General features: G+C 44.4%; 1 protein-coding gene across 1 annotated transcript in view; it reads left to right on the top strand.

Moving 5' to 3' along the window:
* LOC119389708 (carotenoid-cleaving dioxygenase, mitochondrial) overlaps positions 1–8,453 on the top strand; it is an 82,907-nt gene extending 74,454 nt beyond the window's left edge. The window contains exons 7-12 of the mRNA XM_037657073.2: positions 3,334–3,491; positions 4,334–4,427; positions 5,538–5,649; positions 6,452–6,552; positions 7,122–7,236; positions 8,196–8,453. Coding sequence (XP_037513001.1) covers positions 3,334–3,491; positions 4,334–4,427; positions 5,538–5,649; positions 6,452–6,552; positions 7,122–7,236; positions 8,196–8,350 — 735 coding nt within the window. The 3' untranslated portion in view covers positions 8,351–8,453. The remainder of the gene's footprint in view (positions 1–3,333; positions 3,492–4,333; positions 4,428–5,537; positions 5,650–6,451; positions 6,553–7,121; positions 7,237–8,195) is intronic.
* The last annotated feature ends 16,361 nt before the right edge of the window (positions 8,454–24,814 follow it).

Raw genomic sequence — 24,814 nt, 5'->3', positions numbered from 1 at the left:
AAATTCGGCAGGTCCCACGCACTGTGGGAATCGATGTAATGCGAAGCAGCCAGCAAAGAGCTGCATACATCGCCTTGTTTGTCTTTGAGCCAAATGAAATCATTCATGCCATGGCATCTAGTCCACCATATATCGCATGTTTGCCATGCACGCGTGCATGCACAATCTAGTATACACCATGCCAATGAAACGCATATTCTGGTATATACAATGCATGACCTGTCGCTTATGTTCATCACGCACTCGAGTCGTGCCATACCAATTTCGGTATATATCCAGTTAACAAAACGGCCGGAAGCACACCATGACAGTGGCATGTAAATCATACCGTACATGACATGCATAACATGATTCGCATGTTAAGACCTCTCATTTATGTTCGTCATACAGTCACATCGCGCAATATCAATTTTGGTGTATATCAAGCGAGCGAAATGGCCGCGAGTGCACCACGAGTATAGCATGTAAATCATGCCATACATGACATGCATGTCATGATTTTCATGTTAACACCTTTCATTTACGTTCGTTATACAGTCGCTTCGCGCAATGCCAATTTTGGTGTATATCAAGCTAGCGAAACGGCCGCGAATGCACCATGAGCGCGGCATGTAAATCATGACATACATGACATCATGTCACGCTTTTCATGTTACCACCTGTTATTCATGTTCGTCATACAGTCGCGTCGCGCAATACCAATTTTGGTATATATCAAGCTAGGAAAACGGCCGCGAATGTATCATGAGTGTGGCTTGCAAATCATGTCGTACATGACCTGCATGTCATGCTTCCATGTTACCACCTCTCATTTACGTTCGTCATGCAGTCGCGTCGCGCAATACCAATTTTGGTGTATATCACGCAAGCGAAACGGCCACGAATGCGCCATGACCATGACATGTAAATCATGTCGTACATGTCATGCATGTCATGATTTTAATGTTACCATGTCTCATTTACGTTCGTCATACAGTCGCTGCGCGCAATACCAATTTTGGTGTATACATCAAGCTAGCGAAGCGGCCGCGAATGCATCATGAGCGTGGCATGTAAATCATGACATACATGACATGCATGTCATGGTTTTCATCTTACCAACTGTCATTCATGTTCTTCATACGGTCACTTAGCGCAATACCAATTTTGGTGTATATCAATCTACTGAAACGGCCGCTAGCGCACCATGAGCGTGGCATGTAAATCAGGTTGTACATGACTTGCATGTCATGGTTTTCATGTTACCACCTCTCACTTACGTTCGTCATACGGTCGTGTCACGCAATACCAATTTTGGTGCATATTATGCCAGCGAAACGGCCGCAAGTGCACCATGAGCGAGGCATGTAAATCATGACATACATGTCATATATGTCATGGTTTTCATGCCAGCACCTGTTATTCATGTTCTTCATACAGTCACATAGCACAGCACCAATTTTGGTGGATATCAAGCAAGCGAAACGGCCACGAGTGCGCCATGAGCATGACATGTAAATCATGTCGTACATGTCATGCATGTCATGATTTTCATGTTACCCCGAGTCAGTTATGTTCTTCATACAGAAATGTCTCGTCATACCAGTTTTCGTATATATCCCTTCATTTAAACGGCCGCGAGCGCCCAGAGACCATGTCATGTAAATCATGCTGCACATGACATGCGCGTCATGATTTGCATGTTAGGACCAGTCATTATGTTCGTCATGAATTCTTGTCACGTCGTACCAATTTTGGTGTATATGAAATTAACGGAACGGCCGCAAGAGCCTAAGGTCGTGGAATGTAAATCATGCTGTTCATGACATGCGTGTCATGATTTTCATGATATGACCTGTCATTTATGTTCGTAATAAGGCCATGTTATGACACACCAATTTTGGTATACATCCGATTAACAAAACGGCCAGGAGAGCACAAAGTCGTAGGCGGCTCGATAGATAGATAGATAGATAGATAGATAGATAGATAGATAGATAGATAGATAGATAGATAGATAGATAGATAGATAGATAGATAGATAGATAGATAGATAGATAGATAGATAGATAGATAGATAGATAGATAGATAGATAGATGATAGATAGATAGTTGATAGATAGATAGATAGATAGATAGATAGATAGATAGATAGATAGATAGATAGATAGATAGATAGATAGATAGATAGATAGATAGATAGATAGATAGATAGATAGATAGATAGATAGATAGATAGATAGATAGATAGATAGATACGCTCAAAGTCGCAGAAGTTCGCTAAGAAATGCTTCGCATTTAATACTGCACTATAAGGGGATCATGCACAGCTGCCAAACCGGATGTGCACGCCTGTTGGCGACAACTGAACGGCGCGCACTAGTGCACGCATAGCTAACGCTTGGGTCAAGCACTCCGCTGTTCACATTTCAGCTGACGTAGATAATACATCGGCCTTTACTCTCCAATACAGACCTCCCCAAGACCTCGATGTACAAGGATGTTAAGCTTCTCAGCCAAGTACAAGGATGTTAAGCTTCTGTTCACTGCCACCTTTTCTTTAACAATCATTCTCTTAATTTTTGGTTGGTAACAACTTTATTGATGGTCCTGCAATGTTTTCGCCGACCGGGCTTTAGGTCTCCCACGTGGGGACGTCGAGCCATTCCTTTATTTCCACCTCCTACTCTCCAATGTAATGTAGTAAGCACAGAGTTTCATAATAATCCATTGGAGGGAAATCTGGCGCTAGTGTCTGTGGGAGCTGCAACGCATAACACTTCAGCCAGCATGGGAATGATAGGTAGTACATGGATTTGCCTAAGCTTCGTTCTTTCGGCTTCGTGCGTGTGGCTCTATGTGGCTTGCAGGCACCTTGTCGCAAGACGAAGTTCACACAGTTCAGCAAAAGTTCAGGAGTCGCACTTCACCACCTTGACCCATTTAGGCTCACTGATTTAAATCAACTCGCGAGGTTCACAACAAATCATTCTTTTATCCGAAAAAAAAGCGAAAACAAAACAATAAACAAAGCTCCGAGTGCATTCGAAACAGCAAGCACGAAGAATAGGCGAATTCACGTGCTACCCATCATTCCCATGGTGGCTGAACGATCGCAGGGCCACGGTTTCTTTTAGCAAACACCGTGGAAAACTCCGTGGTAGCCAGATTAAACCCATTAGCTTAGGCCGAGCTTTCTAATCGTTAGTGTATCAGACTACGTTTTTCGTTCCATATTAACCTCTCTCTTCTTCACTGGCCCTGCATCTCTTCTCTTTCTGCGTGGACGCCCACGGCTGCAATACCGGACCCGTCTTGGCTTGGAATTGACGCTGCCCTCCTGTGAAACTTCAGACCAAGTTTGTGGTGTTAGACAGATCGTCGGGCGCCGTGTTGAAGACGAGGTTCGTCGCGGATCCCTTGTTTTTCTTCCACGTGGTGAACACTTACGAAGACGATGGCCACATTGTGTTCGACATGATCGCCTACGAAGACGCCACCATACTGGACAGGTACGTCAGCCATGGTCTGAAAGGCTCGTCTTACGAGGTCAGTAGTTTGAGTGTTGTATGAGCGCCTTTTAGGTTGGAAGCATTGGTGGAACCCTGTAAGCAGGGTGATTCCAGGTCTAGCATTGACTCGCATGCACGAATACAAGAGAAGTAGCCAACACAAACTACGTTTGCACTGTCTACTTTTTTTTCTCTTACGTTCCCGTTTGCGCGCCTCATGTCTATGACATCTCCGTGCAACTATCGGTCGTTCTAACTAATGCTGCTCTTGTCGTACAAGTATAATTTTTATTTTTAGCTGCACTTATTGCATCACTCGATAGTTCAGTAACACTTTAGCCAGCTTTGAACTGAATTTATTGCGTACGGTACAATCTCAGCAATGCTGTTTTACTTCAGAACTCGGGGAATTCGAGTATAAATACACTGAAAAAAGAAATAACGACAAAAAGGTTACCTTAGTAATACAAGAACCCGAGTAATGCACGCGTTCGTGTAGGTAAAACCATTTAATTCTGTTGTCGGAGCTCACAGCTTGCGTCATCACATGTTCAGAGTAGCGCGGGCACATTGTAGCTTGGGTGTTCGTCATAATACCTTCAGTTGTAGAAATATACAACGTTCCTTTGGGTCTGGTCTGGCTGTATTTCTACCAAAGTTGGAACCAAGAAATAGTGTTCGAAGTATATAGCAAACTTGAAAGCAAAGGAAAAGAAAACGAAACGTTTAGGACAATGCGCTCGCTGCAAGCTCATGGGTTTCCTGGACACCCTTAAGTTAATTAGTTTCGTCTTTTCTTCTTCAAGTCAGCCTCTTCATGGAATTCGTTTTGCTCCTTGCAGGTATTACCTGGACAAGATTAGGAACTCCGAGGGCGAAGACTTCGATCCGGACTGCCAGGGTCATTTCCGGCGCTTTGTGATTCCCGTCTCTAAGGTGCGCAGTCGTTGAAGTTTTTTCCGTATTATTCGAAATGGTGCTCCGATTCCAAGGAAAGAAATGTATGCAAAAGAAAGAAAACTATTGATATTTTATCATTAGCCTAAGCACTTTTAAGAGGCACTACAAAAAGACGTGCTCCTTTACGTAAGAGACTGCTGACCGACACGAAAGAATACAGCCCGGTTGCTGATAACGCACTTTGATTCAAAGACGGAAAAAAAAACTGAAAACCTGAGGTTCTTGCAATTTCTATTAGAGGGTAGGAACGAAGTTGACGTCAGCACCGTTCGGTTTACTGGATTTTCAATAAAGCGGAATGCAAATGAAATGAAACGAGGAAGCCTCTCTAAATTTGCAATAAACGTACAGATCATTTCATTCATTTCATTTACTGTTTTCAACACCATACATGTCAAAGGACGGTGCAGCTAAAGGCTCTTTGAAAGGTAACGACCTTTGAAAGAAGCACAACAATAAGATAGTGTGTCTAATTCCAAACTTTCATTTATAATTTGCACTTTCTTTTCATTTTATTAATTAGTTTATTATGTAAGAATCACTCCTACATGAGCTTTACTTACCGGTGTGTTGCTGGATAGAACTGCACTCTTCAGAAAAGTGTTAGCTGGGCTTAGGTGTTGCTACACAGCCACACACACATCATCGCTAGTTTTGCATAAATTCGACTAGCGATTAAGTGCACCCATCGCTGCGCAAGCGCGGCAATGTTAGCTCCAAGAGATGCTTGCGGCACTCAACAGCTTATGAACATAAATCAAGCCTATCAGCATAAAGTCAGATATCCGAAGCATACAAGCAGATACCAATACCTGCCTTCTGTGAACACTGGATTGAGAAAGTGCAGCGAGGGCTATACACCAATGCTTAAAACACGCAGGATTGTCTTGACAAGCGTAGCTACATCACCACGTGTTATGACTACATATTGATTTTGGCTTGTACTTCGATGCCACTAACCAATTTATAGACGTTGGCTAGGGACATTTCTGAGCAGCCAAAACATGTCTTTTTGTGGCGCCCTAACGAAGTTCTGAACGTGGCACTCTAATTCCTCGCTCTTTTTCGCGCAATTAAACAACGCAGATGAACAGCACCAAGGAAGGCAACCTGGTGAGCCTCAAGTACACCGAGGCCCGAGCCTACCGTCAGGATAACAGCACCATCTGGCTCACTCATGAGGAGATGGGATCGAAAGGTAGGAGCGCATTTATGTCCTCCACTCGTGTGTAGAAGGCGCGTGTAATCCATCGCATCCCATCCCAACACGTTCCATTTCATTTTATTCCATCCCAACATGTCATATCGTAACATATAATACCATGCCATACCAGATCACATCATATTATTAGATGCGAAGCATCTTATGGCGGAGTTCAAACCGGTGGTGGTGGTGGTGGTGTGCGGCGTGACCACCCTACTGCGCATGCGCTAACCCTCTCCACACACCTCCTCTCCACTTCCATTCTCCCACTTTCCCCCTCTCCACTTTTCATCTACCACATTCTCCCTCTGCCATCCTCCTCTCCACTTCTCCTCTCCCATTTCCCTCTCTCCCCTCCTCCTCTCCACTTCCCCTCTGAAACGCGGGCTCGACATGCTCAAACGCTGCTTCGCATCGCGTCATGGTCCCCTTTAGCGGAAAATGGTGTGATTTTCTCTACCATCACATCATATTATTTATACAATACCATACCGTATGATATCACGTCGCATAATATTATTCCACGCAATACCATTTCGTGCTGCCTTATTTAATCCATTCATCCATCCGTCCGTCCGTCCTGCCGGCCATTTCGTCTCATCCCATCATATCCCTACATCCAGCCATTCATCCATTCCTGAAGTAACTCTTTCAACTCGTGGGTCCAATAGTTAATATTCCAAACTTGTAAATAAAACTTTTCTGCTTATTACACGCGAGCGGATCGGTATACTATATACGTACTTCACTTGCTCAAAAGTATGATTGCGCTGAAGCACATTTCACTGCTTTTCAGGGTACGACTTGCCGACGATTAATCCAGAATACAAAGGGAAACCTTACCGCTACACATACGGCAGCGGGAACTTCGAGCGGCTAGGCGAGTGCCGGAACGCAGTAAGTTCAATATATCAATGTCTTCACCGCCTGTTAGACTGAACCAGAACTTTCCCGGTGGGGTTGCCAAAGAAAAAAAAATGCTTCTATGCTGCCTTGGACACCTGCAGAAATGTCGGCTTACGTTAACAATGCCTTACTAAGGTATCCCAGCTCACATTACTTAACATTTAATGTACATGGCACACAGCAGAGAGATGTCTATAAAGCGACATGAAGCATTCTTGACATATCCGCTGTTGTGCGGCTCGGTAATCTTGGCGGTCTGCGGCCGTGCACAACAAGGCTGCGGGGTCGATTCATATTTGTGGTGGCCCTACTTTCATTGAGAAAAACACGCTCTCGTAGTTATACCTAAGTTAATTTTAAAGGGAATAAGTTTGTTCAGACTTGGAGGACTAGATTAGATAAGTGCACAACGCAGCTCAGTGAAAGCCAGAACATTGTATCTTTTAGGTTATCGTTGAGTGTGGCGCACTAAAAATTTGTAATATACGCCGCTATATCGGACTTAATTACTTGCTTTTATATGCAACCTCTCATCTGCTACCTGAATGATGCCTGTGCAGATATGCAAGCTGGACATCGAGAGGCGGGAAATGCAACTCTGGCGAGAGTCGGACACGCAGTTCCCCAGCGAAGCCGTCTTCATTGCGAATCCCGAAGCAGTCGATGAGGATGACGGTAAGAACGCTGCCATTCTCAGCAATAGCATTGTTTTAAAAGAACAGAATGTAAAGTGGCTAAAGAAAGAAAGACAACTTTCATTCTCTGTTTTAGGCTTACAGAAAACTTGGCCGAAGTAGCTCGAATTAAGCTGAATATCATAGGCGTGCGCTGGATTTTCCATTAACCACAGCGAATTTTCATCGCAATCATCTTCCCCTCCCCCCCCCCCCCCCCCCACCCACTGTTCCAAAACCCCTAAGAAATCACCTGAGAGAATGCGGGCAGAAAAGATATGTAAAAGAAAGGGTGAGAATAAAATGCAGGTCTTGTAATAGTTCTAAGCGATGAATGGACAGTGTCGACATTTGATGTATACAAAAAATTACAAGAAGAAAGGAAAACTCATGGAACAACACACTTTCTTGACTGAAGGATCAAAGTTTGCTGAGAAAACCAATAGATCCGATGTATGCGAACAAGAAGTTCATTGCTTTTCGCTGTTTCGATGGGCAGGGCCAGGGACCCAGCATCCGTGCGAAGTCAAGGAGCCTTGGACGAGCTTTGCTGTAGTCGGATACAACTTAAGAAGTCCGTTGAGGCTCCACCCAGACGACAGAAGCGTGGCAGCTCATCGCCTGAGCGACTAAAGAAGTAGTGCCACTCTTGCACTCGGTAATTTTATCCGAAGGCGGGGTCACCAGCATTCCGGCTCATGACGTCAGTCTGGAGTGCGAGCTTATTGGTGCCGGCTTGTGTGCATCCGCTTTTCAGGAGGAAATGTCGCAGACTGCTAAAGTTGTACCCGACTACATATCTTGATATTCGCGTCGCCCGTCCACGCAGTCCAATAGTAAGCTCAGTCAGTGACAACTTATGAAGGCGTCGCAGAGCTACATTGAAATACTTTGGCTAATCCTTGTTTTGTTTTTCTCGCTTTCTTCCTGCCCCTTTTGTCCACACAATCCGAACCGCAGGCGTCCTTCTGTCGGTGGTGAACGACACAGACTACAGCAAGCCGGACTTCCTCTTGGTGCTGGACGCCAAGACGCTGACTGAACTTGCGCGGGCCCAAGTGCCCCCTCACGTGCGCGCCTGTACCTCGATACACGGTTGCTTCATCAGGAGCTGAAAGGGCCAGCCCCCTCTCATTCCTCCTCGGGGAGCATCACACGAACCGCCTTTTTTTTTTACGCGCAGCCCTGCAGGTCCAATCCATTGCATGTCTTTCATTTGGGTGCTGTGCAAAGTATCATTCGGTGGCGTGGTTGCTTTTCTTGATTGCAGAGCTCTCTTCTCCGCTCGTCCGTGGAACGTGTCGCAGTTTACGTAATGCAGGAGTATCGAACATCGATGGCACCTGTTCCACTATAACGCATACACAATGGCAACGTTGGCATTGAAAACGTTGGCAACATTGGCAAATGAGAAATGCCTGTACTACCGTTCCGGCCGTGCTACGGCCGAAACTTAGTAAAGGAGGTTCTCCTTTTCAATGTGTGCTACCTGCAAATTTACTCAACATGTATGCAACTATATAAACATGCAACATGCCCATTTTTAAACTATGTAAAGAGAACTACTTTTTATCGCCAGAGAAAACCCACAGAAATACAAGTTTTTTTTTTCGTGTGCTTCTTCCTCAGTATCACAGCAAGAAATAGCAGAAAAATAAGTATCCTGCAAGCCTAGCGTCTGCTGCTGGCTACGCCTTTCCTCATAAAGATAGACTGAAGTAAATCATCAAATTGCCGCAATGTGTAGTTAACCACACTGACACAACGGGGCTCTGCCACCGCTTACGTGTGCGTCTGTGTCCGGTGTTGTGGTAGCATTACGTAAACTGCGATACGTACACAAACACGGATACAAATCTGGTATCCTTTCTGTAGTGAGTTGCTGTCAAGGTTAGAGTGTGTAAGTGTTGTTGATATGATGTTACGTGACCGTTGCAAAGAGGCTTGTTACTAACAGACCCGCATAGTTGATTGAGAGATGTAAGTGTTGTGAGGTCGAGTTCAAAAGAAATACGCAGATTCGTGTAAGTTGACGTCGTTCCGCAGCCGCATGCCTAAGTGTTGCCTTCTTTTTGTTTTCCAATATTTTTACCAGCTTAACCTCCAGCTTTCCCAATAAATTGTGCTCTTTCCGATTAGCCATCGCGCAGGTTTCGTGGCACAGACATTTGTTTCTATTTATTTGCCTGTTTTATAAAATTGAGGATATTTTCTACTATGTACAAACTTACGATCACGTTAATAAGCGTATATACGATCCTCGAAACCCAGAAACAGAGATCTCACGTTCACAGTTGTGTAGACAAAACGTAGAACTAGCACTATAAATTAGCAGAGAGCACCGGCAGCTCAGATAAGCGAAGTGTAGCGAAGTTGGTAGAACCCTGCCCTCCTCGGCACACAACACGTTGTGCCTGCATTGCAGCAGGCAACGTACTGGTACTGTTGCTGTATCAAAGCGTTCCAGAATACAATCAAATAATTTTTATTTATCCTTTCCATCTCTCTGACTATTTTTATTGAATGCTGCTTCCTAAGCCAGAATGTTGTACGTGTATCGCTCGCGCCAATGGGATCAGAAAGGAGTGCATTTCAGCGCGGAGTGAAGCTGAACGTAAGATACGTACAAGAAGTTCGCGTGGCGCACCGAAACATTGAATAAAGCTGGTGTTTCAGGCAAATGGAAAAACACATTTCGCCAGATTCTTATGCCGCCGACGAGTGGCTCTTATGTATATAATTAAAACATTTGCCGCGAGTTTTTTAGCTTCGTATTCTCCACTGAACGCGCTAAAATAATTTTCGAACGATACTCTAATTGCTGTCTTTTGATCTAAAGATGACAGAAATATGATTTATAAATGGGTCGCTATGATCGACTTATGAGAGCAACAGGCAAGCTTAAGAAAGTTTTCCAAACAGGGCACAACCCAGCATTTCGCAGAAGTGCTTACTAAGCAAACCGGTCATGGCAGTTGAAAACTTAAGGATTCTACAGCTATTGAGTATTAAGCTTTTTTTTTTTACCTCGCTAGTAAATACGACAAGTTGCAATAAACCCGAGCATAAATAGACCATTTTTGCTTTGCATTTGAAGGAAAAAGCACAACGTAAAGCTTTCCCTCCCTGAGCGAGAATTCGTCTAGTGTGTGCTCCAGTACTCACTCTATGCCTTTCTTCACGACCTTCATTTGTACATACACAGTTGTAAATATAAGATTTATATTGGGAAGCCTACCTCGTCATATGACTCGAGTCCTTCGTTTAAACTTTGTCATTGCGTGGTTTTCTTGTTGCTCGATAGCTTAAAATATATAAACCACGTGCTACATTTTTTTTATATTTAATATTTCCTGGTGTATTTATTTGACACAAAAAAGCACGCATTATAAAACTCGAAAATAGTCATTTTTTCTCAGAGGTCGGCTAATGCAACATCAACGCCGTTGGCTTGTGCAGCGCTAGTTTCTATTTTCATAACCAGAATGTTAATATATAAAGCACATATTTATTATTTTCTGTTATCGTTTACCCATTTTTTGAGTATCTGCCTAATAGCACGCGCATTGCACGTTAAAAGTAAAGCACAGAAAATATAGTCTCGTCGACTGACCTCTACGGCAAATATTGGACAACCGACGACAATTACTTCACAAGTGATGCACACAATTCAGATAGTTTTGGGGCTACTGCATCAGAGTCGCTATCCCTACTTCAGAAACAACTTGCGTGCAGCAGTCTAGAACAGAGTCAAGTTTACGTTGCTTGTTGGAATTCAATGTGTGCACAGTTACTGTTTAATAATTATATACAAGCGCGGAGGCAATTACTTACAGGCGCCTGTACCATTACATATTTAATAAATCGAGGTTACCTCTGCCTCATTTATGCCATGAAGGCATAAATCTATCGGTCGGACACAAATAACAAACAAATAACGAATGGAATCAAACCACAGAAGTAAGTTTTCAAGGCAATCCTTGCGACGACATGGGCAAAGTGGGCTTACATTTTGCGTATCTTCAGAATTATGCCATCGCACAAACATATGAACGGTGCGGCAATACAGGTGGTTCGTTTTTTCAAGATATGGCGAATAAAAACGCCTGCCATTATTCAAAGATAAACCACATTCAGCATAAAATTGCTCCCAGAAGCGAACTGATATTTCAGTTGCGTGTACATCTAATGACGATTGAAATCAATGACCAGTGAAATTCCCGAGACCGCATGGCTTGCTTATTATGCAAGATCCTGAAGTGTAATTTATCAAGAAGACACGTTTAATTGCCTTTGCTTTCAATAGTTATTGAAACCGATCGTGTGACCACAATATTGAAAGGATCAAAATCTTTAACCGAGTTCGCAAATGAGAACTTTGTCGTTTCTAGGCCATTTTGTCGTCCCTTCAAGAAATATAACACCTCCATGGACAGCGCGCTCACTCCCAACAAATTGCGTTTAGCATAGCGTTCGACTCCTTCCAGCAAATCAGAGCCGCCATTGGCTTAGAAAGAAAATATAAGTGGTACATTGTGCACTACTAACCTTTGCGTGCAGCTACCATTCATGTGTATCACGGAGGACAATGAGAGACAGACTAGGATAAAGTCGTTCTTGGGACTTCTTTATCGTTTTTTTTTCCTAATTTAGTGACGCAGCCCACAGGTTTCGCTACGCTGCACACAACTGGTGGGACGAGCATCCGCTAACATGTGTACCCAAAGTCTTTGTGATAAAGTCAAGCAAAGAGATTGACAAGCCTCACGACATCAGCTAATCAAAATAGTAGCTGTCGAGACTATTTTTCGAAGCTAATTAACTAATACGCTCTAAACAATTAACATTCTGTTTAATCATGAACGCGTCATTATAGACATACAAATGTTCTGCCCACTTAATGCTTCATTGAAATGTACTTACCCAATACTTGGCGCCAGTCATCCGGCCTTCTGAACAAAACTGCAAGTACATGTTTTTATTTATACCATTCTTTCTTTCTCTTGTTGGAGTTTAGCCCCATGCCACGAGATGTGGGACCACTTCCTCTTCTGGTAATTCAGGGTGTTGGTGATGACGTAACTGTAGTCGTGGTGTACGCGTGCCATAGTGTTTTTTTTTCTTTTTTTTTTTTGGAGTGCGGTACGAGTTATTCGTGAAGTGCCGTCAGAGATACGTCTAAGCTGCAAGCGCTAGGCGTGTATTGCAATTATCAAAAACAAGCCGCGCTTCTTTTGCCGTAATGTTCAGCGGCCTTTGGAATTTATCGCTCAGATTTACAGAAACCCATTAATTTTTCTCTTGCTTAATATCAACTACATGTATACATGCAGTTCATAATGAAAAAAAAAAGTTATGAGCGAGATCTGTTTGTTTAATCATTTGGCTGAAAAAAGTTGTGAACCACTTTTATACACACGACAAGAAATCGGACGAAGACACGGCTGTTATAAGGTTGCTTTTCTTGCCACTTCACATATTCCGTGTATCTTCCATTGTCAGTTGCTTGTTTGTTTGTTTATGTTGGGTTTTATGGCGCAAAAGCGACTAAGGCATTGTCAGTTGCGTAAATGGGCTTACGGTTTTATAAAATACCTAAGTGATCACTGAAATCTCTTTGATTCATTCTTTTTCAATGCTTCACAGAAGAAAAAAATATTCTCGTTAATTTCAATACTGTCGAATGTCATTATAATCATCACACATACAGTCCTAAACTGTGATACACCGATTCATTTTAGCTACCCTCATTTCCATATCGTGCGTGCCCCGTACAACTGCGTCTGTTCATTGCTATTGTTTTACACACAGTGCTGCCTATAAATTTATGATTATTGTGATACTTCTTTTTCTGTCAAAAGCCTGTTCGTACGTCGAATCTACTGATGTGTTTTGTTTTGCTTGTACAACCAACGCCTGCCAAAGTCTGGCATCCAGGCTGGCAGTACCCAATAAAAAATGATGAAACCTATCTGCATCGGTATATTCATTTTAAGCCTTATGTAAACACTCTGCTGTAGAACTCGGCAGCATCACTTGACGAAGAAAACATGCTTTTGGGTAAGCAGAAGGTTGGTACCTACGTAATTTCACTGTAAGGCTGCTGCCCTGAGGTACAGTGAACGTGGCGTGTGACTTCTAGTTGTCTACGATATAAACAAAGAACAAAACATGCAAGAAACCCTGATTATCAGCATACCTTGACATCTCCATATAATGTCGGGAGGACGAAACAATATAATAATCTAAGAAACGAGCGGAATGTATCTGTCCTAAAATGTCCCTTTAGATAGGGCTACTATACACGAAATCCTTTCAAAGCAGGACTACGTATATACATAGGCATAAGTATGCCTATGTATAAATGTATGGACTACGTATATAAAGGTTAGTTTTGCCGCCCGAAGGTTTGCGCCACAATGCTCTTTATATGAAGGATCCCGACACAGTGTGAACGTCCTTGCAATAGCCTTCTTTCTTCTCATGATTTCATTCTTTTCAGCCGACCTTCAGTGTAGGCACCGCCGTAAGCCACAGCATGAAAGGCTCCAGAGCTGCGGGCTTATATTAGCCCGGACACGCTCATATAGAAGCTAGGACACGCGTACAGATATTGCGACAAGGGTTTGCGTGCCACGCGCCCAGTAAGGACACTCGGTCTGAGTGCTAGCGATTGCAGTGTGCGCAGCTGATGAGGTTCACCATACTGCGCCACCGAAAATGGACTCCCCTATTCCGTTGTGTTTCATGTCTTGCGTTGTATGGATACACGTGCGGAAGAGCGATTGTGCAAGTGCGTTTATGGGAAGGTCGTTAAGAGCGCAGCGAAATTTCGAAACGCCTAGTCGTGTTGCAGAAAGAGGATCGTTGAGTGTATGGCCAGGTAAGGACACTGATACGGCACCAGCTATGGTATTGATGTAAACGATGGTTCTCAACCGTACGGTCTTGCGAGACATTCGGTATGTTATTAGTACGCTGGCATATCAATGAACGTAAAAAAGCTCGCACGGTACACAACAGGTACCACGCGCTTTCTTGCTTTCGGCTTTCCTCTACGCAATTCGCACGACTGAGAGTCTCGGCGCGTGTAAAAGCTGCGGAGACTCCAGAATTGTGCCAGGATAAACCAGTTAAAAAAGCCTGTCAAATAGACAGGCTAAGAGAATTCTCTATATCTATGAGCTACGCTACAACGACGTACCAAATTTCAGTAATATACCGTGTTTGGTTCTGTTGTATCAACAGAAAACATGGCTAAGGTTTCTGGTTTTCGTGGTTGGGAGAATAAAAAAATGATTAGGAAGATTCGTTTCTCGCTTTTAACGGCAAAAGAAATGCAACTGTAGTTGTGTGCACTGGTTATTGTACAATCCTCGTAACTGGTGAATATAATTCTAGCGTTATTGAGATAAAGCCCAATCACAGCACATATTAGACAAATAAGAATATAGGCTTGTGTAGCGTCGGCCACATGCGGCCTCTTAGTAACCTTATGTATTGAAATAAGTATCGTGAGAGGAAAGCACCGATGCAATATCACCGTAGAGTGACTATCTTCAAAGCACGTGGCTTTGCTTGGTTTGATGAAGGTATATCAGCCTCGACACAGCGCCAGCGTTATTAAGCCGTAAAGACAAAAAAGAAAAAAAGAAAGAAAAGCTAATAATGGACCTGAGATGAACATGCATGACTTAATTGCGCAAGGAAACTCTGCGGAGTATTCACTCTCCCTATGACTGAGCCATAGTTTGAAGATATAATTACCCACTGTGTTCCCAATATCCTACCAGTATTCGACTTTATATAGATACTGATAACATGTTTCTTGGCAAGCCGTGCAAAAAGTTATCGATATGTCAAACCGCTCAACGGCGGTTCTGGGTATGGGTGCACCCCCTCCCCTCTTCATTTAAACGAATGATGAATCCCCTAGCTCGTTTGCCCCAAAAGACAATCTCATTAGGAGTGCTTTTAATTAAACGGCACGCCGACCTCTATTTGCGCCACAGTTTCAAACTCACTCCGTGATCGTTTTTCTACGGCGGAGAGGAATTGCGCAGCATGTGGAAGCGAGGCGAGGCGGTAGTCTGCAGGGTCGGCCGAGGTCTCCCGTTTTCGGTCTCATTAGTCCGCATTTATGGCAGGCGCATTGCTCCGAGTACGCAGTCATGGTTCTGACGTGTTTTCCAACACAATGGGAACGCCGTACCTTACTTTCGCTCTAGATCGTTGGGGTGTCTGGCCCCATGACGAGTTCCAGAAGCGACTGTACTGTGTGATTTGCCAAAGGGGTCGCTGTTTCTCGTAACGTGGAGCCCACGTTTACGCGTTCACTGAAAGCTTTGTCTCAGAGTACTCCGAGATTACTAATGGTATAAAAGTAATCCAGCCGTGTTTTGATGGAGAGGAAAAAGCTGCTTTAAGTGATTGTTCTAGGCCTATACTTAAGGAATTGAATAAAGGGAAGAGAGCTTAGCATAACATGACAGATTATGAGCGTACAGTTTCGTTAAATTCTAGGCTCGGCGCCAGCGCCCCTAGCTTGGCTTCATTCCATATGGGAACAAAGGGCTACTAGTCGCTATGGAAGGAAGGAAGGAAGGAAGGAAGGAAGGAAGGAAGGAAGGAAGGAAGGAAGGAAGGAAGAAACAAGCGGAAAGACAGGGAGGTTAGCCAGTTCTTAGACCGGCTGGCTACCCTGTGCTGGGGGAAGGGGTAAGGGGGATAAAAGATGATAGAAGAGAGATGTTACAAAAAAATTAGAGCAAGAAAAGGAAAAAGAAAAAGACAAGGGAAAAAAGGAAACGAGAATACCGCACTACTTAGAGTCTGTCTCTAAGACCAGTTGTCCGCAAGAAGCGCAATAATGCTTTTAAAGCCTTCTGTGTTGACGATGGACTCGGCCAAGGTCCCAAAACCCTTTGTTCCGACAAAGGGCGATTGTCAAGTTTATCTAGCGCATTGGAAAGTTCTTGTCTTGGCGCACTGAAACGGGCACACTCACACAGAAGATGGGAGATCGTTTCTTCGCAGCTGCAGTAATTGCATGTGGAGTTGTTGGCCATTCCAATCAGACAGGAGTAGGCATTCGTGAAGGCCACGCCAAGCCACAGGCGGCACAGAAGCGTTTCCTCAGCTCGCGATATTCCTGACGGAAGACGGAGCTGGAGATTGGGATCCAAGCTGTGTCGCTATGCTTACAATTTGCACCTTTGGCCTGAACAACCTCCATGTTCCATTTCCTCACTTAATATGGTCACACCATAATTCCTGCCCGAGAGCGTTAGTCGACCTTGAAATTCGTACGATTTTGTTGTCAAGCAGACGCTTCACTTCTAAGTATTCCCCATGGTACTCGAATAGTCACTTATATTTGGCGTCTCTGCCCAAAAATAACCCTAATGTTGCGGAACGCATGCGAAGAAGAGTTGAATGTTCATTTACGCCACTCGAAGTTGTAAGTGACCAAAACAGCTAATAAGGTACAACACTACAATACACCGAAAAAAATATTGAGAAATATTCAGAACCTTGATGAAGTATGAATAAATTTGATAGGATCTCCGCGAAAACCTTGGCTCCGTGGATGGTGCCATCCGCTCACTTTCGCTAGGACAAACAGTACATACTGAACGCGGATCTGATACAAATAACACGACGAATAATAAAGTTGCAACAGAAGTCCACGAACCAACTCTACTTTTAAGAGCCACTACTGGTGTGCGTTTAGGCTTGTCGACCTAATGACCTTCTGTTACCACGGTGACGTGACATGAAGCGAGAGTATCGGGGGTGCAGATAAACAAAACGAAAAGCCACTCCACATCGTAGTGGATTCTTGCTTATATTTCAACCGACCTGACGTGATGCGTATATATATTCCCCAGGAAATTACCTAGGGACCTCCATCGCCCACACTCGTATACTTTCTGCGCTTTCACTTTTCTTTTTGTATCACTACACCCCTGTATACTTCGCTAGATAGGTTGTAGCACGAAGCTTTATTAAAGCAAGTGCCGCTCGATCCATCTAGTTGATGGAGTCGTCTGAGTTGAGTGGGCGCCGGCTGGAGTACGAGGGGCACAAGGCTGCGTAAGAAACATCACAAAGCGCACCGGTGAAAGCGTCGGGTTCAGTTACAGAAATAGAGAGGACGCCTACTCGATCCTGATGGAGCGCATTTCGTTGGCGAAGAGTTTCCTCTTTGTTTTTTTTTTTTCAAGAAAAGCCTCCACACCATAGTTCTTCCATTCTTGGCAATGCCGTTCAGAACCACCTTAACTCCAAAGAGTCATGAACACTTTTCGAAGTAATCATCGAATGACGTCAGTATCGGAGTCTATTGCCACACGAATCGATTGCATCAAAAATTTCTTGAATCCGTCTAAAACGAGCGGTGTTGTCGCGCGCTTTAAACGCTTTTTCTTGTCTCTCGTCCCGATGAACGCGCTGAAAGCTACACAGGGAGAGATGGCACGAGGAAAAGAAGTCACGTCAGCGCGCGTCATGACCTTGGACACGCGTGATGAAACGCGATCGCTCTTTCCGCTGTTATTTTTGTGCACGAATATGGCTCACTTTGAAATGTTAGCAGACTATGGAGCGCAGCGCCGCCCCGTTGTGTCACCCCGGGGCAAGAAGCGCATCTGATCGAAACGTGGCTTTTGATCTATGGCGGCTATTAGCCAACAGCATGCTACTTGCTGTTCGACGTCAAACAGCAGGCGCCGGTAGCTCTGAAGAGAGTGAGCACAGGCCTATGTGTGAAAAGAGGGCGCCTGAGAAAATGCCAACCTCGCGCTCCGCTTGTAACTCTCCTTGCCGTGCGAGTGCAAGATTTGGCTGAGATGTTCATAGCAGTGTCTGCTCTCCGCAGGTTGTGCTTTCTCACCAGTACCCGAGGTGTGGCTCACGACACCTTTAAGACCGCGGTGACACAGCGGCTTCGGCATTATTCTTCTTACCGAGAGATCAGGCGATTGATTCCCGATGATGGCGGTCACATTCAAGCGGTGACAAAAACGCCCGTGAAGCCGAACTTTAACGCACGTTAACCTTAACTCCCAGGTGGTCAAAACTAACATTTAGCCTTCCGCTAAACACTACCCAGTGGATTCAGGAAATTCTGGAGACAATGCTCCTGCTTTAGGAGATTCGCAGTTCTAAGAATGTGGCTACACGCCTGTGCGATGTGTGATGCTCCAATCAGAAAACAAGAACCTCAAATTCATTTTCCCGCACCTCTCTCTCACAAGAAATGTATGACATTTCCAAAACAAGTTTGCGAAATTTAATTTCTGTATTCATTTAATTTTGTCCAATCGTCTCTTTGGCAACCTCCCATAGCTGATATCAGCAACTTTTTGCGGAATAGAGCAACCGCAATGGGAGAGGGTGTTTTCACATTCAAAGGACGAGCTTTTAAAGTTTTATAAGAGATGCGGCGGGCACTCTGGTTTTCATTCTTAGCCTTTTCAGTGTCCTTTAACTCGTTCATCCTTAGTGACCACCATTCGTGTCGAAGTTATTATTCAGCGTTGACTAAAAGTTAGCGCCGCAGGAGGCGAGCTAAGTCTTCATTGCTTAAATAATATCGCCTGAGAGGCAGGGAAATGCCAGGAAAAGCCAATCAGGGCTAATTGGTCCACGCGCAGAACTTACCCAACCGAGATACGATTAACGGCTCCAACAGTTGAACGCACTGCCAGTATAAAACATGGTAAAATGAGTTGCAAAGTACTTGGTCTCCTGCGAAGAAGCGAGCACTAACTGCTGTTTTTGTATATGTTTTCGCGAAGTCAGAACTTCTCGTGCTAAGAAAAGCTTTCTAGTTTGTCTTAGCACTGAATCCCAAGAGATTACGCGAACATGGGTTAGCAATTTGTGCTGTATGAGGTGATAAAATGCAATACCCGGTTTCGTAAAAGGATTTGTTGGGCGGTTTGGTTCGCGGATTTTGAACAAAAAGCCGTAGCGCAAAAGGAACAAGGACGCCAGAAGAACCCGTCCTGTGTTTTTGTGCCGTGCTTGCTCGTTTTGCGCTTCGCTTCTTTCTTCAAAAAATGCAAGACCTGCTTTCATTCGTACGCACTAGGGGGCATAAAGGCGCTCGTACCGACGCTATAGTCGAAATCCAATAAGAACGCCAGGCCTGCGCAGGAAGCGCAGCACAGTCACAGCGAAGGCTGGAATAGCGGCATTTCCAGAGCCCGTTATAAACTATCTTGGGGCTACTAATACAAGTACATTAGCAAGGTACCCACTACGCCATAAATCATATTTTTTTCTGAAGTTGGGAAACATCCACTATGCCATTATTCGTCATTCTGCGGAGAAGCTAGGTACCATCTTTAAGGCATTATGTGCACTTTGTTGATGCTACGGCTGATGACGATGAAAAATTATGGCTGAGCCCTTTTAATAGGTTGGAAGCTTTAAACGATTCACTAGTTACGTAATTCGCATTGTGTGATGCCCGCTCGTTATTTCACTCTCCCAACACGCTATATAACATACGTTAACGTTAGAAAGCGAGAGAGAGAAAGAGGGATGAACTTATTGAGATCCTGAGAAAATGGATTATGGGAGCCTTATGGGATTCCTTGGCAACCAATAGAACTGCACTAGCGAGGAACCCACTACACTATAGATTATCATAATTTTTGTGAAATAGGGAAGCAGCCACTACGCCATTTTTCGTCATTCTGCGGAGAATCGTGGTACCCGCTAAACATATGTAAGGCATTATGTACCTCATGAAGATGAAGAATTATAGCAGAGCCCTTTGTAATGGGTTGGAAGCATTCAACAGCCGACTCGTTGTGCAATTCGCATTGTGTGACGCCTGGTTACAGAATTCGCGTTGTGTGACGTCTGGTTGTTATTTTGCTCTTCTACCACGCTATATTATATATGTTAGAGTGGTTCCTTCCCGACATGAAGCCTGTATAGGGTCTATTAGCAAAGCAGTTTCAAGCAACGGCATGGCTGTGAGGTAGAATACTGGGCTCCCTCGCAGAGGGCCCAGGTTTGAACCCCGTTCCATCCTGGATATCTTTTTTCTTAGTTCGTTTTTTTATATCGCACGATAGCGGTTACAGACATCGGCGATGGCGGCGGACAACTACGGCGCCAAAAACGACCGTTGTTGTGATGCCATAACAGCTTTCGCTGTAAAACAGCCGACCACCATGCGACCAGAATGAATCATGTAAACCCCAGTCTTAAAACCAATTTCCAGAATGTGCAGTCGATCAAGAGAGAAGTCCACGTAGAGGAACGTGCGGAGGTCAGGCAGACAAGCGCCTGGTTTGCTGCCGCGCAAAGGGGAAGGAGAAGGTGTTGTGGAAATGGAGAAATAGTTATTTGCCTAATTCAGTGGATAATAAATCAAGGTACTCGCAACTACAAATAGTTTTTGTAAGATGAGAAAAAGAGCTATAACCCACATAAAGAAATAACAAAGTAATATCTCACGATATCTCCTCTTTGCCACAGTCTTTAGTCATGTAGTTATCTTCCCGTCATAATAGAGAGGTACAAACATTTCCTGAATTGTCTGCGGTCATGCGCCGTCTTTCATTGCAGCTGCTTGCTTTGTGGGTTACGTAGGTAATGTAGGAAAGCTGATGGGAATATGTCTGACCGAGGCAGCGGAGTAGGGAGAAGATTAACGTAGCGAAGCATCCGGGCACAACGGAGGCGAGTGGACCATGATGGCAATTAGTCATCTCTCTCGGTCTCCTGGCACGACTACAGTGTTATACCTGCAGTAGAGAGATATAACCGAAGAAACCGAGGAGTGTCCAACGTATTTTTTTTGTTTGAATTAATCAGTCCAGCTAACAAGCTTTCTGCGTGCCCCGCAGTATTTTTTTTATCACGGTTAACATCGCAGCTTTTGTAAAGTTCGTTACAGAAGGCCTAGTCAGAACTGGCAAAGAGGCAACTTCCTACAGACCGTACATAATAAAAGGAATCCAGTTCTCTAAACATAGAATATGAGGTTTTCGAACGAAGAGAAACTGACATACACTCGTTTATGTAGCGTGTAGCTGCAAGGAAATCCATGCAGACTTCTCATAACGAAAGATTATTCTTGAAAAAAACTCATTTATGACCAGGCGGAATTTTTCCTCAACTGCGAAACTTCCCTTCTCAGAAATTTCTTCGTGCTAAGAAAAATCTTCGTGCTCAGAAAAATCTTCATGCTACAAACAGGTAGACGTGAATTTTTACGCGTCATGAACATTCATCCCTCTTGAGTTCTTCCACAGAGCTTATTTGCGAATATGAGCTTCGAATCTTAGTTCACTTTTCAAGCAACTACAGACCCACAACACCGACAGAATTTCCAGCATCGTTCAAATACTTTATTTGCACACGCTCTGGTCGGAGTAGGCCTCACCCTTTTATTGTCTTCGTGTGCTGTAGCACAAGAGCTACCCTTCAAGATTACACTGTGCTTCAGCTACGGACCGATTTCAGGGAATATGTTACTCTTTCGTACATGGGAAGCGTATTGCAAAGGAAGCCCATTTCTTCTGCGGCACGGGACACGGGATGCAAAAGAAAGTAATTTCTCTTGCGCCAGCGATGCAGCCCCGGAACAAAGCGCCCCACTCACCCTTTATATGATGCCCGACTCTCTTTGTAGCCGCTTGCGCTCGCTCAAGCGGAAGACGGACAGCCACCCTTCCCTGTCTTCTTGTCTCGGCGTCTGTACATTTCCGATAGCTTCTCTACAAACAGCACGTGTTTGTCCTGCGGAGTACGGGGACATGTTTACGGTTCTGCTTTTGGACGTACTTGTAAGCCGGGCCTTAGACCTGCATTTTCACCGAGCAGCAGCGGGGTACTTACAACGCTGCAGGCGAAAACAAACACTCTCCGGGCCTTGTGTCTCTGTAATGCAAATGCCACAAACGACACCATCTTCCCATTTGCTGGAGAACTAAGTCTAGATATATGTCATCACGAATATCTTTGGCCTGCTCTGAGAAAATGAATAATGGGGTTGAAAAACATGCGACGAAGAAGAGCCCTGCGGTCGTCTAGCCTACAAGTGCAGGATGTATGCAACGTGAACGTGTTTCACTGCTAAGCTCTCTGTTTTGTCCTCCTTCTCTCTCCCTCTCCGTCGTCTTCTCTCTCTCTTGGAACGTGACAAAGACGAACGTTTGCACGTTATGAACAATACTAACGGAACGTACACGAAGAAAACGCGTGATCCTTAGGAAAATCTAAAACCTTACAACCAAGATGACGAAGCAGCCATTGACAGAAATAGCTAATTACATCTATCAAACTGTCGGCCACTCCGCTTGAATAAATTTACATTCATTATACAAACTTTTACACCGCAGTGTTTCAAACTTTCTATATGCCAACCAATATCTTTGCTCATGAGTTTTTGGTTTTGGGTGGTTGCTGCTAAAATTTACATGTGTAAATGCGGGGTACTACGTCTTCGCCTATCTTTTAAAGTACTATACTTATCTTGTCGTTATCTATAATGCGCCTTTTTTTTCAGAGCCATTAAACGGCTGCTGCAAAAATTTAGTCTTAAAAATCGGAAGCGAAAGCTGACTGGTAGTCTCATGCAATTAATTACAGCCTGTCATATTTTATCTCGTATGTCTTTGTAGACCACACTTTCGCTGTATTCGCATTTGTACCCCGCACTCCTAGAAAATGACGCATTTTCTCTAAATGTGTTTAAGATACCACAGCATTAATCTACGCACGACCTAAAGCATAAACTGAAAAAAAGTGATCCCTCCGCCTTTCTACAAATAAGCTATTCTCTTTCTATAGTCTCTACACCCTTCAAGTGCAAGCGAGCAAGCACCCGCTATACTGTAAATACTGTGCGTTGTTCCACACACAAAAGTAGTTAGAACATTGTGACCCATGGTTTAGTGAATCTCAAAGTTTTCTATCTCGCTTGTTCGTGTGTTTGTTGGGGTCAGTAAATATTTACCGTGTACTGCCTCAGCCTTTGTGCCTAGTTCGTTTGTTTGAAGCCGGGATATGTCGCATATATATTGCTGCCCGAGAGAGGGGGAGTAGTGGGCATCATATATGGTTCAAACTATGCCATACAATCGCCTACTTCAATAAAAGAAAAGACTTCGACTAAAAGAAATGATGCCCGGCTTTGCACTAAAGTAGTGTTTGCTCAGTGTATATAAACGGGGAGCAGTAACGACGCAGTAAGGCAAAAAGGGATGGGCTAGAGAGTACCATTATATAAGATATATCGGCTGTCATGAATGCAAGTTGAAAGAGACACCGCAGAAATACACAGGACGCGAAGTCAGCGGAAAGGACATCAGACGTATTGTGCATCACAGAAAAAAAAAAGGAATACAATGAAAAGCCGCGATCTGTGCTCGCAAGACCGCGACGGCATCGATTTCCGAAAATTGAGACCCACCTCCTGTCCCGATAAACGGACCGTTATATATCGCCGCGATGGCTTCGGTCCGGATACCAAGATGGCGCCTGCCTAAGTATCCCTGCCTGCACGCAGGAAGCAAAGTGTGGCCCATATGTTACTTGACGAGAGGTTCGCGTAACGAGACCGGGACAAAACGAACGGCTGTAGTTTCGCTGGAAATTCAATGCACACTGGATGGCCAAAGCGAGACGGCCTTGACTACTCCGTCTGCCCTTGCTGACAGCGCATAGATGTTGTGGCTTCTGCCTAATGAAATGTTAATGTGGCGTTGCCCCATTGCACCTAATCTATAGAAATTTATGTAGATAGTTGTTGCAAGTATACATGCATTTTGTGCACAGTAATGTTCTATATATATAATGAAAACGATATAACAAAATGAGTGTTCTTGTAAGCACAGAAACTTAAGCCGACCATTTCGACTACGAACTTTACGTAGTCACTGTCAGTCACAGTAACCTAACACAGCTATTAAGGGGCAAGAATCAAGCTGCGTGTGAGTGCCGTGCAAGAGTGGCCTCGTGGCACAATCGCTGAGGAACTTGCCTTGAGGAGTTATTGGGCTTGTGCCGATGGCTCCCCGCCCCACGGTGGAACACAGTAGAAGAACTTGCAGGGTCATCCAGTCAGAATGGATGAGTTAGGGCTCATGTCGTCTGCTTCTCAGTCCTTCGTATGTGCCGCGCACTACGTTTATCCTAACGTGTTGACGTACGAGCTCGCCCAGCTTGCTGTGCTAATCCAAGAATCTATTTCAGCGCATGTCAAGAAACGTGTTCGCCCACTCACGGTGCGATTTCGCTGTGTGCTAGCCAGCATGCGGCGGCACCCCGTGGCAGGAAGCCAATACCATAATCTCAGCCAATAGCACAACGCTGCTATATGACGAAATAGAGCAGCCGCCGGCGGCCTCGACGAAAGTGAGGATGGGCTTCTGTATAAAGAGAGGTCGCCTGAACAAGTGGACATTTGCGCTCCGCTTGCAAACTCTACGTGCCGCTCACTAACACAAAATATGGCTACGCCGTTCATAGTACTGTTTGCTGTTCGCAGAATGTGTTTTTTCCACTCAACCTGAGGGGTGTATCAGGACCCATTTAATTGGCCCCTCACC

The sequence above is a fragment of the Rhipicephalus sanguineus genome, chromosome 4, assembly GCF_013339695.2.
Source record: "Rhipicephalus sanguineus isolate Rsan-2018 chromosome 4, BIME_Rsan_1.4, whole genome shotgun sequence".
NCBI lineage: Eukaryota > Metazoa > Arthropoda > Arachnida > Ixodida > Ixodidae > Rhipicephalus > Rhipicephalus sanguineus.
This window is presented reverse-complemented; position numbering and strand designations above follow the sequence as displayed.